The following is a 14,570-nucleotide window of genomic DNA, read 5'->3' as shown; positions in this document are numbered from 1 at the left end:
TAAATTTTATTTTTTTTTGGGGGGGGGGGGGGGGAGTTTTTTTTTTTTTTTTTTTTAAACAAGTTTTAATAGTTTGATTACTTCTACAGATAAATGTAATGGGATCAGTGTGGATTGATAGAGATCCCTGTAATATGAGGGTGTCAGCTCTCTGTGGTCAGTTTCCTGTATGTCGCTGTCTTGTTTTTTGTTTAAAGGACATCTGCAGTGCTGGGCAAAAAAACTTTTTTTTACCTCATTTAATAGGTCTTTGAAAGACCTTTCCAACGATGTCCCCCCCCCCATCAAAATTGGCCCAGTCGTTCTCCCGTTATCAGCACACGAATTACGGAGGAGAAGTGAAAGTAAAACTACATCTCCCATCATGCCTTGTGCTTACTTCCTGTAAGCTGCTGCCCTCCCCCTGTTCTATCCCCCCGAGCAAATTATTATATTGTAACGCCCCCATCTCCCTTCCCTATGCATACACCCTCCCCTTCTGCTCATCTCCCCCTCCCCATGCTGCTCCTGTCCAATGATGAAGCAGCTGCCTCCGTGCTCACTGTAGTGTGGGGAGTGGAGAGTGAAAGGAAAAATGGTAAAAAAACTTAATTGTTTGTCTATAAAACTGTCCTGATAGGGGTCCCTCCATCTTTTTCACAACTACAACTCCAAGCATGCCCAGTTATTTTATATGCTGTTCGGGCATGCTGGGAATTCCAGTGGTGCCTCCAGCTGTTGCAAGACTACAAATCCCAGCATGCCCTGTCAGCTTTCTGCTGTTTGAGTGTATAAAGGAGTTGTAGTTCACCAACACCTCTACTGTATCAGGAGTCTCCTGGGAGTTGTAGTTCACAAACACCTATATTGTATCTCTGTAGTCTCCTGGGAGTTGTAGTTCACCAACACCTCTACTGTATCTCTGTAGTCTCCTGGGAGTTGTAGTTCACCAACACCTCTACTGTATCTCTGTAGTCTCCTGGGAGTTGTAGTTCACCAACACCTCTATTGTATCTCTGTAGTCTCCTGGGAGTTGTAGTTCACCAACACCTCTATTGTATCTCTGTAGTCTCCTGGGTGTTGTAGTTCACCAACACCTCTATTGTATCTCTGTAGTCTCCTGGGAGTTGTAGTTCACCAACACCTCTATTGTATCAGGAGTCTCCTGGGAGTTGTAGTTCACCAACACCTCTATTGTATCTCTGTAGTCTCCTGGGAGTTGTAGTTCACAAACACCTCTATTGTATCTCTGTAGTCTCCTGGGAGTTGTAGTTCACCAACACCTGTATTGTATCTCTGTAGTCTCCTGGCTGGGAGTTGTAGTTCACCAACACCTATATTGTATCTCTGTAGTCTCCTGGCTGGGAGTTGTAGTTCACCAACACCTGTATTGTATCTCTGTAGTCTCCTGGGAGTTGTAGTTCTTACACCAGTGTTTCCCAACCAGGGTGCCTCCAGATGTTGCAAAACTACTACTCCCAGCATTCCCTGGTTGGGAAACACTGGCATACACACACACAACAGGGACTACAACTCCCAGCATGTGTCATTCAGTAGTCCCCCCCCCCCCAGTATGATATTTATTCCCTGTATACACCACCAGCCCGTGCAGTGTAATATGTCTCCTTCACACACACGTCCCCCCCTCCCTGCTCTGTGGTTTGCTCTGTGTTTCCCCCATGATAACTTGAATCCTCCCGGTGATAAGTGAGGTCCTATGTAGACAGAGCAGGGGAGGGGGGAGGAGCTGTGGACGTCCTCATTCTCCCCCTGCTTCAATCTTACAGATAGGGGCGTTTCTGAGGATGAGCCTATGGCTGCCTCAGAAAGCACCCGCTCATGCATATGCATAAGCAGGGAGGAGCTGACAGAGGCTAGGGGGAGCACAAACACTGCTGGGAGGAAGACATCTCCGTCCCCAAGATGGCGGCTGCAATGTAATGAATAGGGGACGGACGCAGGACTACTGGGCTATGCTGGCAACTCTAATATCTCAGAAACGGCTGCATATAGGTAAATAGGACTAATTCACTGAATTGTATAACTTTTGTTTGGGGAACATTTGGGCAGGGATTTCTGACCACTACAGTTGTCCTTTAAGTAACAATCTATTTCCTGCACTAGTACAAAAAACAGTTTGCCAAGGTCGGGTTCACACCTCGCTAGTGCATCAGTCCCTGCAAAAATGCATGACTTCTCCTCCAGCCTTTTCACCCTTCTTTGCAATTAAAAGTTCTGAGCCAGATAGGAAAACGCTGCAAAATGCATTTTCATATCCGGCATCTGGACCGGTCCGACACGCTGAATGCCAGGAAGGACCCCCAGCAATAGGATTGGTTCTGGCTTCAGTTTCCTTCCAGCTCTTAAAGGGGCACTTCAGATCCACTGGTGCCAAAAAAAAACTAAAGAGATTTGTAAATTACTTCCATATAAAAATTAATCCTTCCAGTACTTATCAGCTGCTCTATGCTCCACAGGAAGTTGTGTAGGTCTTTCCAGTCTGACAACAGTGCTCTCTGCTGACACACAAAGAAAAAAAAACAACTTGCACATCAGAGTTTGTATTGGATGTGGTTTTTCCAACTGAAAATTTCTTGTTATATTCGCACGTGTTGTAGTTATGGCCGTCATATACTTTGTAGTTATGGTAGTTGTACGCGTTGTAGTTATGGCCGTCATATACTTTGTAGTTATGGTAGTTGTACGTGTTGTAGTTATGGCCGTCATATACTTTGTAGTTATGGTAGTTGTACGCGTTGTAGTTATGGCCGTCATATACTTTGTAGTTATGGTAGTTGTACGTGTTGTAGTTATGGCCGTCATATACTTTGTAGTTATGGTAGTTGTACGCGTTGTAGTTATGGCCGTCATATACTTTGTAGTTATGGTAGTTGTACGCGTTGTAGTTATGGCCGTCATATACTTTGTAGTTATGGTAGTTGTACGTGTTGTAGTTATGGCAGTCATATACTTTGTAGTTATGGTAGTTGTACGTGTTGTAGTTATGGCCGTCATATACTTTGTAGTTATGGTAGTTGTACGCGTTGTAGTTATGGCCGTCATATACTTTGTAGTTATGGTAGTTGTACGCGTTGTAGTTATGGCAGTTATATACTTTGTAGTTATGGTAGTTGTACGTGTTGTAGTTATGGCCGTCATATACTTTGTAGTTATGGTAGTTGTACGTGTTGTAGTTATGGCAGTCATATACTTTGTAGTTATGGTAGTTGTACGCGTTGTAGTTATGGCCGTCATATACTTTGTAGTTATGGTAGTTGTATGTGTTGTAGTTATGGCCGTCATATACTTTGTAGTTATGGTAGTTGTATGTGTTGTAGTTATGGCCGTCATATACTTTGTAGTTATGGTAGTTGTATGTGTTGTAGTTATGGCCGTCATATACTTTGTAGTTATGGTAGTTGTACGCGTTGTAGTTATGGCCGTCATATACTTTGTAGTTATGGTAGTTGTACGTGTTGTAGTTATGGCAGTCATATACTTTGTAGTTATGGTAGTTGTACGTGTTGTAGTTATGGCCATCATATACTTTGTAGTTATGGTAGTTGTACACGTTGTAGTTATGGCCGTCATATACTTTGTAGTTATGGTAGTTGTACGCGTTGTAGTTATGGCCGTCATATACTTTGTAGTTATGGTAATTGTACATGTTGTAGTTATGGCAGTCATATACTTTGTAGTTATGGTAGTTGTACGTGTTGTAGTTATGGCAGTCATATACTTTGTAGTTATGGTAGTTGTACGTGTTGTAGTTATGGCCGTCATATACTTTGTAGTTATGGTAGTTGTACGTGTTGTAGTTATGGCAGTCATATACTTTGTAGTTATGGTAGTTGTACGTGTTGTAGTTATGGCAGTCATATACTTTGTAGTTATGGTAGTTGTATGCGTTGTAGTTATGGCCGTCATATACTTTGTAGTTATGGTAGTTGTACGTGTTGTAGTTATGGCCGTCATATACTTTGTAGTTATGGTAGTTGTATGTGTTGTAGTTATGGCAGTCATATACTTTGTAGTTATGGTAGTTGTATGTGTTGTAGTTATGGCCGTCATATACTTTGTAGTTATGGTAGTTGTACGCGTTGTAGTTATGGCCGTCATATACTTTGTAGTTATGGTAGTTGTACGTGTTGTAGTTATGGCCGTCATATACTTTGTAGTTATGGTAGTTGTACGTGTTGTAGTTATGGCAGTTATATACTTTGTAGTTATGGTAGTTGTACGCGTTGTAGTTATGGCCGTCATATACTTTGTAGTTATGGTAGTTGTACGTGTTGTAGTTATGGCCGTCATATACTTTGTAGTTATGGTAGTTGTACGTGTTGTAGTTATGGCCGTCATATACTTTGTAGTTATGGTAGTTGTACGTGTTGTAGTTATGGCCGTCATATACTTTGTAGTTATGGTAGTTGTACGCGTTGTAGTTATGGCAGTCATATACTTTGTAGTTATGGTAGTTGTACGTGTTGTAGTTATGGCCGTCATATACTTTGTAGTTATGGTAGTTGTACGCGTTGTAGTTATGGCCGTCATATACTTTGTAGTTATGGTAGTTGTACGCGTTGTAGTTATGGCCGTCATATACTTTGTAGTTATGGTAGTTGTACGTGTTGTAGTTATGGTAGTTGTACGCGTTGTAGTTATGGCAGTCATATACTTTGTAGTTATGGTAGTTGTACGCGTTGTAGTTATGGCCGTCATATACTTTGTAGTTATGGTAGTTGTACGCGTTGTAGTTATGGCAGTCATATACTTTGTAGTTATGGTAGTTGTACGCGTTGTAGTTATGGCCGTCATATACTTTGTAGTTATGGTAGTTGTACGTGTTGTAGTTATGGCCGTCATATACTTTGTAGTTATGGTAGTTGTACGCGTTGTAGTTATGGCCGTCATATACTTGTAGTTATGGTAGTTGTACGTGTTGTAGTTATGGCAGTCATATACTTTGTAGTTATGGTAGTTGTACGTGTTGTAGTTATGGCCGTCATATACTTTGTAGTTATGGTAGTTGTACGCGTTGTAGTTATGGCAGTCATATACTTTGTAGTTATGGTAGTTGTACGCGTTGTAGTTATGGCCGTCATATACTTTGTAGTTATGGTAGTTGTACGTGTTGTAGTTATGGCAGTCATATACTTTGTAGTTATGGTAGTTGTACGTGTTGTAGTTATGGCAGTCATATACTTTGTAGTTATGGTAGTTGTACGTGTTGTAGTTATGGCAGTCATATACTTTGTAGTTGTACGCGTTGTAGTTATGGCCGTCATATACTTTGTAGTTATGGTAGTTGTACGTGTTGTAGTTATGGCAGTCATATACTTTGTAGTTATGGTAGTTGTACGTGTTGTAGTTATGGCCGTCATATACTTTGTAGTTATGGTAGTTGTACGTGTTGTAGTTATGGCAGTCATATACTTTGTAGTTATGGTAGTTGTACGTGTTGTAGTTATGGCCGTCATATACTTTGTAGTTATGGTAGTTGTACGTGTTGTAGTTATGGCAGTCATATACTTTGTAGTTATGGTAGTTGTACGTGTTGTAGTTATGGCAGTCATATACTTTGTAGTTATGGTAGTTGTACGTGTTGTAGTTATGGCCGTCATATACTTTGTAGTTATGGTAGTTGTACGTGTTGTAGTTATGGCAGTCATATACTTTGTAGTTATGGTAGTTGTACGTGTTGTAGTTATGGCAGTCATATACTTTGTAGTTATGGTAGTTGTACGTGTTGTAGTTATGGCCGTCATATACTTTGTAGTTATGGTAGTTGTACGTGTTGTAGTTATGGCCGTCATATACTTTGTAGTTATGGTAGTTGTATGTGTTGTAGTTATGGCAGTCATATACTTTGTAGTTATGGTAGTTGTATGTGTTGTAGTTATGGCCGTCATATACTTTGTAGTTATGGTAGTTGTACGTGTTGTAGTTATGGCCGTCATATACTTTGTAGTTATGGTAGTTGTACGCGTTGTAGTTATGGCCGTCATATACTTTGTAGTTATGGTAGTTGTACGTGTTGTAGTTATGGCAGTCATATACTTTGTAGTTATGGTAGTTGTACGCGTTGTAGTTATGGCAGTCATATACTTTGTAGTTATGGTAGTTGTACGCGTTGTAGTTATGGCCGTCATATACTTTGTAGTTATGGTAGTTGTACGCGTTGTAGTTATGGCAGTCATATACTTTGTAGTTATGGTAGTTGTACGCGTTGTAGTTATGGCCGTCATATACTTTGTAGTTATGGTAGTTGTACGTGTTGTAGTTATGGCCGTCATATACTTTGTAGTTATGGTAGTTGTACGCGTTGTAGTTATGGCAGTCATATACTTTGTAGTTATGGTAGTTGTACGTGTTGTAGTTATGGCAGTCATATACTTTGTAGTTATGGTAGTTGTACGTGTTGTAGTTATGGCCGTCATATACTTTGTAGTTATGGTAGTTGTACGTGTTGTAGTTATGGCAGTCATATACTTTGTAGTTATGGTAGTTGTACGTGTTGTAGTTATGGCCGTCATATACTTGTAGTTATGGTAGTTGTACGCGTTGTAGTTATGGCAGTCATATACTTTGTAGTTATGGTAGTTGTACGCGTTGTAGTTATGGCCGTCATATACTTTGTAGTTATGGTAGTTGTACGTGTTGTAGTTATGGCAGTCATATACTTTGTAGTTATGGTAGTTGTACGTGTTGTAGTTATGGCAGTCATATACTTTGTAGTTATGGTAGTTGTACGTGTTGTAGTTATGGCAGTCATATACTTTGTAGTTATGGTAGTTGTACGTGTTGTAGTTATGGCAGTCATATACTTTGTAGTTATGGTAGTTGTACGTGTTGTAGTTATGGCAGTCATATACTTTGTAGTTATGGTAGTTGTACGTGTTGTAGTTATGGCCGTCATATACTTTGTAGTTATGGTAGTTGTACGTGTTGTAGTTATGGCAGTCATATACTTTGTAGTTATGGTAGTTGTACGTGTTGTAGTTATGGCCGTCATATACTTTGTAGTTATGGTAGTTGTACGCGTTGTAGTTATGGCAGTCATATACTTTGTAGTTATGGTAGTTGTACGCGTTGTAGTTATGGCCGTCATATACTTTGTAGTTATGGTAGTTGTACGTGTTGTAGTTATGGCAGTCATATACTTTGTAGTTATGGTAGTTGTACGCGTTGTAGTTATGGCAGTCATATACTTTGTAGTTATGGTAGTTGTACGTGTTGTAGTTATGGCCGTCATATACTTTGTAGTTATGGTAGTTGTACGTGTTGTAGTTATGGCAGTCATATACTTTGTAGTTATGGTAGTTGTACGCGTTGTAGTTATGGCAGTCATATACTTTGTAGTTATGGTAGTTGTACGTGTTGTAGTTATGGCAGTCATATACTTTGTAGTTATGGTAGTTGTACGCGTTGTAGTTATGGCCGTCATATACTTTGTAGTTATGGTAGTTGTACGCGTTGTAGTTATGGCCGTCATATACTTTGTAGTTATGGTAGTTGTACGTGTTGTAGTTATGGCCGTCATATACTTTGTAGTTATGGTAGTTGTACGCGTTGTAGTTATGGCCGTCATATACTTTGTAGTTATGGTAGTTGTACGCGTTGTAGTTATGGCCGTCATATACTTTGTAGTTATGGTAGTTGTACGCGTTGTAGTTATGGCCGTCATATACTTTGTAGTTATGGTAGTTGTACGTGTTGTAGTTATGGCAGTCATATACTTTGTAGTTATGGTAGTTGTACGCGTTGTAGTTATGGCAGTCATTATACTTTGTAGTTATGGTAGTTGTACGTGTTGTAGTTATGGCAGTCATATACTTTGTAGTTATGGTAGTTGTACGCGTTGTAGTTATGGCCGTCATATACTTTGTAGTTATGGTAGTTGTACGTGTTGTAGTTATGGCAGTCATATACTTTGTAGTTATGGTAGTTGTACGTGTTGTAGTTATGGCCGTCATATACTTTGTAGTTATGGTAGTTGTACGCGTTGTAGTTATGGCAGTCATATACTTTGTAGTTATGGTAGTTTGTACGTGTTGTAGTTATGGCCGTCATATACTTTGTAGTTATGGTAGTTGTACGCGTTGTAGTTATGGCAGTCATATACTTTGTAGTTATGGTAGTTGTACGTGTTGTAGTTATGGCAGTCATATACTTTGTAGTTATGGTAGTTATGGCAGTCATATACTTTGTAGTTATGGTAGTTGTACGTGTTGTAGTTATGGTAGTTATGGCAGTCATATACTTTGTAGTTATGGTAGTTGTACGCGTTGTAGTTATGGCCGTCATATACTTTGTAGTTATGGTAGTTGTACGTGTTGTAGTTATGGCCGTCATATACTTTGTAGTTATGGTAGTTGTACGCGTTGTAGTTATGGCCGTCATATACTTTGTAGTTATGGTAGTTGTACGCGTTGTAGTTATGGCAGTCATATACTTTGTAGTTATGGTAGTTGTACGCGTTGTAGTTATGGCCGTCATATACTTTGTAGTTATGGTAGTTGTACGCGTTGTAGTTATGGCCGTCATATACTTTGTAGTTATGGTAGTTGTACGCGTTGTAGTTATGGCCGTCATATACTTTGTAGTTATGGTAGTTGTACGCGTTGTAGTTATGGCAGTCATATACTTTGTAGTTATGGTAGTTGTACGTGTTGTAGTTATGGCCGTCATATACTTTGTAGTTATGGTAGTTGTACGTGTTGTAGTTATGGCCGTCATATACTTTGTAGTTATGGTAGTTGTACGTGTTGTAGTTATGGCCGTCATATACTTTGTAGTTATGGTAGTTGTACGTGTTGTAGTTATGGCAGTCATATACTTTGTAGTTATGGTAGTTGTACGCGTTGTAGTTATGGCAGTCATATACTTTGTAGTTATGGTAGTTGTACGTGTTGTAGTTATGGCAGTCATATACTTTGTAGTTATGGTAGTTGTACGTGTTGTAGTTATGGCCGTCATATACTTTGTAGTTATGGTAGTTGTACGTGTTGTAGTTATGGCAGTCATATACTTTGTAGTTATGGTAGTTGTACGCGTTGTAGTTATGGCAGTCATATACTTTGTAGTTATGGTAGTTGTACGCGTTGTAGTTATGGCAGTCATATACTTTGTAGTTATGGTAGTTGTACGCGTTGTAGTTATGGCCGTCATATACTTTGTAGTTATGGTAGTTGTACGTGTTGTAGTTATGGCCGTCATATACTTTGTAGTTATGGTAGTTGTACGCGTTGTAGTTATGGCCGTCATATACTTTGTAGTTATGGTAGTTGTACGTGTTGTAGTTATGGCCGTCATATACTTTGTAGTTATGGTAGTTGTACGTGTTGTAGTTATGGCCGTCATATACTTTGTAGTTATGGTAGTTGTACGTGTTGTAGTTATGGCCGTCATATACTTTGTAGTTATGGTAGTTGTACGTGTTGTAGTTATGGCAGTCATATACTTTGTAGTTATGGTAGTTGTACGCGTTGTAGTTATGGCCGTCATATACTTTGTAGTTATGGTAGTTGTACGCGTTGTAGTTATGGCCGTCATATACTTTGTAGTTATGGTAGTTGTACGTGTTGTAGTTATGGCAGTCATATACTTTGTAGTTATGGTAGTTGTACGTGTTGTAGTTATGGCCGTCATATACTTTGTAGTTATGGTAGTTGTACGCGTTGTAGTTATGGCCGTCATATACTTTGTAGTTATGGTAGTTGTACGTGTTGTAGTTATGGCCGTCATATACTTTGTAGTTATGGTAGTTGTACGCGTTGTAGTTATGGCAGTCATATACTTTGTAGTTATGGTAGTTGTACGCGTTGTAGTTATGGCAGTCATATACTTTGTAGTTATGGTAGTTGTACGTGTTGTAGTTATGGCCGTCATATACTTTGTAGTTATGGTAGTTGTACGCGTTGTAGTTATGGCCGTCATATACTTTGTAGTTATGGTAGTTGTACGCGTTGTAGTTATGGCCGTCATATACTTTGTAGTTATGGTAGTTGTACGTGTTGTAGTTATGGCCGTCATATACTTTGTAGTTATGGTAGTTGTACGTGTTGTAGTTATGGCCGTCATATACTTTGTAGTTATGGTAGTTGTACGCGTTGTAGTTATGGCCGTCATATACTTTGTAGTTATGGTAGTTGTACGTGTTGTAGTTATGGCAGTCATATACTTTGTAGTTATGGTAGTTGTACGCGTTGTAGTTATGGCAGTCATATACTTTGTAGTTATGGTAGTTGTACGCGTTGTAGTTATGGCAGTTATATTCTTTGTAGTTATGGTAGTTGTACGTGTTGTAGTTATGGCCGTCATATACTTTGTAGTTATGGTAGTTGTACGTGTTGTAGTTATGGCAGTTATATACTTTGTAGTTATGGTAGTTGTACGTGTTGTAGTTATGGCAGTTATATACTTTGTAGTTATGGTAGTTGTACGTGTTGTAGTTATGGCCGTCATATACTTTGTAGTTATGGTAGTTGTACGTGTTGTAGTTATGGCAGTCATATACTTTTTAGTTATGGTAGTTGTACGTGTTGTAGTTATGGCCGTCATATACTTTGTAGTTATGGTAGTTGTACGTGTTGTAGTTATGGCCGTCATATACTTTGTAGTTATGGTAGTTGTACGTGTTGTAGTTATGGCCGTCATATACTTTGTAGTTATGGTAGTTGTACGTGTTGTAGTTATGGCCGTCATATACTTTGTAGTTATGGTAGTTGTACGCGTTGTAGTTATGGCCGTCATATACTTTGTAGTTATGGTAGTTGTACGCGTTGTAGTTATGGCAGTCATATACTTTGTAGTTATGGTAGTTGTACGCGTTGTAGTTATGGCAGTTATATTCTTTGTAGTTATGGTAGTTGTACGTGTTGTAGTTATGGCCGTCATATACTTTGTAGTTATGGTAGTTGTACGCGTTGTAGTTATGGCCGTCATATACTTTGTAGTTATGGTAGTTGTACGCGTTGTAGTTATGGCAGTCATATACTTTGTAGTTATGGTAGTTGTATGTGTTGTAGTTATGGCAGTTATATTCTTTGTAGTTATGGTAGTTGTACGCGTTGTAGTTATGGCCGTCATATACTTTGTAGTTATGGTAGTTGTACGTGTTGTAGTTATGGCAGTCATATACTTTGTAGTTATGGTAGTTGTACGCGTTGTAGTTATGGCAGTCATATACTTTGTAGTTATGGTAGTTGTACGCGTTGTAGTTATGGCAGTCATATACTTTGTAGTTATGGTAGTTGTACGTGTTGTAGTTATGGCCGTCATATACTTTGTAGTTATGGTAGTTGTACGTGTTGTAGTTATGGCCGTCATATACTTTGTAGTTATGGTAGTTGTACGTGTTGTAGTTATGGCCGTCATATACTTTGTAGTTATGGTAGTTGTACGTGTTGTAGTTATGGCAGTTATATACTTTGTAGTTATGGTAGTTGTACGTGTTGTAGTTATGGCCGTCATATACTTTGTAGTTATGGTAGTTGTACGTGTTGTAGTTATGGCAGTTATATACTTTGTAGTTATGGTAGTTGTACGTGTTGTAGTTATGGCCGTCATATACTTTGTAGTTATGGTAGTTGTACGTGTTGTAGTTATGGCCGTCATATACTTTGTAGTTATGGTAGTTGTACGTGTTGTAGTTATGGTCGTCATATACTTTGTAGTTATGGTAGTTGTACGTGTTGTAGTTATGGCAGTTATATACTTTGTAGTTATGGTAGTTGTACGTGTTGTAGTTATGGCCGTCATATACTTTGTAGTTATGGTAGTTGTACGTGTTGTAGTTATGGCAGTTATATACTTTGTAGTTATGGTAGTTGTACGTGTTGTAGTTATGGCCGTCATATACTTTGTAGTTATGGTAGTTGTACGCGTTGTAGTTATGGCAGTCATATACTTTGTAGTTATGGTAGTTGTACGTGTTGTAGTTATGGCAGTTATATACTTTGTAGTTATGGTAGTTGTACGTGTTGTAGTTATGGCAGTCATATACTTTGTAGTTATGGTAGTTGTACGCGTTGTAGTTATGGCCGTCATATACTTTGTAGTTATGGTAGTTGTACGCGTTGTAGTTATGGCAGTCATATACTTTGTAGTTATGGTAGTTGTACGTGTTGTAGTTATGGCCGTCATATACTTTGTAGTTATGGTAGTTGTACGCGTTGTAGTTATGGCCGTCATATACTTTGTAGTTATGGTAGTTGTACGCGTTGTAGTTATGGCCGTCATATACTTTGTAGTTATGGTAGTTGTACGCGTTATAGTTATGGCCGTCATATACTTGTAGTTGTACGTGTTGTAGTTATGGCCGTCATATACTTTGTAGTTATGGTAGTTGTACGCGTTGTAGTTATGGCCGTCATATACTTTGTAGTTATGGTAGTTGTACGCGTTGTAGTTATGGCCGTCATATACTTTGTAGTTATGGTAGTTGTACGTGTTGTAGTTATGGCAGTCATATACTTTGTAGTTATGGTAGTTGTACGCGTTGTAGTTATGGCCGTCATATACTTTGTAGTTATGGTAGTTGTACGTGTTGTAGTTATGGCAGTTATATACTTTGTAGTTATGGTAGTTGTACGCGTTGTAGTTATGGCCGTCATATACTTTGTAGTTATGGTAGTTGTACGCGTTGTAGTTGTCGCACATATTGTAGTTAGCGTAGCCGTATGTGTTGTATCGTAGTTATCACAGTCGTACGTGTTGTGTTGTAGTTATCGCAGTCATATATGTTGTTGTGTTTGTAGTTGTCGCAGTCGCGTGTGTTGTCGCAGTCGCGTGTGTTGTCGCAGTCGCGTGTGTTGTCGCAGTCGCGTGTGTTGTCGCAGTCGCGTGTGTCGTTGCTGTCGTACGTGTTGTCGTATTATAGTCATGGTCTGTTATGCAATGTCACAGCAGCCTGACATGACCCAGTAATGCTGCCTGAACGTGTGCAGGAGATGCGAGTCATGTCGGGCTCAGCGAGGATTAGTCACGTGTCCGAGCCCTGCGTATGAGGGAAGCAAAGTCATAAAATCTGCTAACCTAAGATTGTATTATGTCATTACCTTATTTATAGGGAAAGCTGCTGGGTAAGGTTATGATTTAAGTATCCCTGTTATTTAGAAAAACGTTTGACATCTCATAAGTTTTGATTAGTCAAGGTCTCGGTGCTGAGACCCCCACCTATCATTAGAATGAGTGTGGGGTAACCCTATAGACTTTTATAATGCGGCCATCCAAAGAAGCTGGATAGTGATTGTAGCAAGCCGGGGAGTGAAGCATGCTACTGTGCGCTTGTTCTCCTGACCGATGGGGGGCTCAGCACTGAGACCCTGACCGATCATAATTTGTGACACGTTTTTCTAATTGACAGGTACACTTCAGAATATAGATATAATACATCCCCCAAGTTTATAGGTTGGGGGTAGCAGATGAGTGTATTAGGGAATTGTAGGATTACCAAAATACAGCAACCGGTCGCTCCCCAGCTGTCAGGGAACCACAACCCCCAGCATGCTCGGACAGACGGGTCAGGTAGACATCCTTTTAAGAATGGCTGAGCATACAGTGTGCATTAGTGTTTCCCTACCAATGTGGCTTTGGCTGTCCGGGCATGCTGGGAGTTGAAGTTTTTGCAACAGCTGGAGGCACCCTGGTTGGGAAACACCGATCTACATGGATGGATTTCAACAAATCTGCACACTTGGCTTTCTGAAGATAGCCAAGCAATGCTAGGGGAGAGCGAAAGGCACATTTATTATAGTGATTGGTGGGGGTCTAAGACCCCGGACTCCCCATGATGACTACTTCTTATATCCGGTATATTAATTACCCCTTAACTTTTGTTCATGCCCTCCACCCTGGGCCACACATTTACAGAGCGGGCCGGGCTATAAATGTATGGGCTGCAGTGATGGTGCAGGCGCATATATATATATATATATATATATATATATATATATATATATATATATAATATAATGACCGCAGCACTCCAAATTATCAAAAGGGAAAAGGGGACTTTATTCCATGAACAGGCAGCTGCTGCAGTCATCCTTCTATGTTTTGTATTCAATTGGACTCGACCAGGGACCCAGTGACCTGTTTGCACCCGACAAACTATCTGATTGTGGATGTGCTTCCCCATTTGTTCAAGTTACACAGGCTTTCTTGACATGGCTCTTTTTCTTCTTGCAGGTGTGAAGGATGGGACGTTCTCAGTGTTACAGGTGGTGGAAGCTCTGGGGTAAGGCACGCTTCGGGTATGATTATGTGTCTTTTTTTGATAATACTTTATGCAGTGGTGGACGTACATTGGAGATTTCCAACCGCAGTGAACTTGGGGTACTCCGTTGGAAAACATTTTTATTTTATTTTTTATATGAACTGGTGCCAGAAAGTTAAACAGATTTGTAGATTAGAAAGAAAACTAGTGTGTGCAGCTCACAACCAACGTCCGAGGTATATGTGGCTAAAATGATCAGTCCCCACTGATCGACAATAGTGAAAAATCTCAATAGTAATATATTAACCACACATCAAGAACGATACATGATGAACAAAAATTAGTCAGTTAGATTGATAGAAATGCAAAACAA

General features: G+C 39.6%; 1 protein-coding gene across 1 annotated transcript in view; it reads left to right on the top strand.

Moving 5' to 3' along the window:
* MMS19 (MMS19 homolog, cytosolic iron-sulfur assembly component) overlaps positions 1–14,570 on the top strand; it is a gene marked incomplete in the record, with an annotated part of 95,590 nt that overhangs the window by 7,510 nt on the left and 73,510 nt on the right. The window contains 1 exon segment of the mRNA XM_056530857.1: positions 14,170–14,218. Within this exon segment, the coding sequence (XP_056386832.1) occupies positions 14,170–14,218 (49 nt within the window).

Source organism: Hyla sarda, chromosome 7 (genome assembly GCF_029499605.1).
Source record: "Hyla sarda isolate aHylSar1 chromosome 7, aHylSar1.hap1, whole genome shotgun sequence".
In the NCBI taxonomy this organism is placed as follows: domain Eukaryota; kingdom Metazoa; phylum Chordata; class Amphibia; order Anura; family Hylidae; genus Hyla; species Hyla sarda.
The sequence above is the reverse complement of the archived record's forward strand: the minus strand, read 5'-3'. Positions and strand labels throughout refer to the sequence as shown.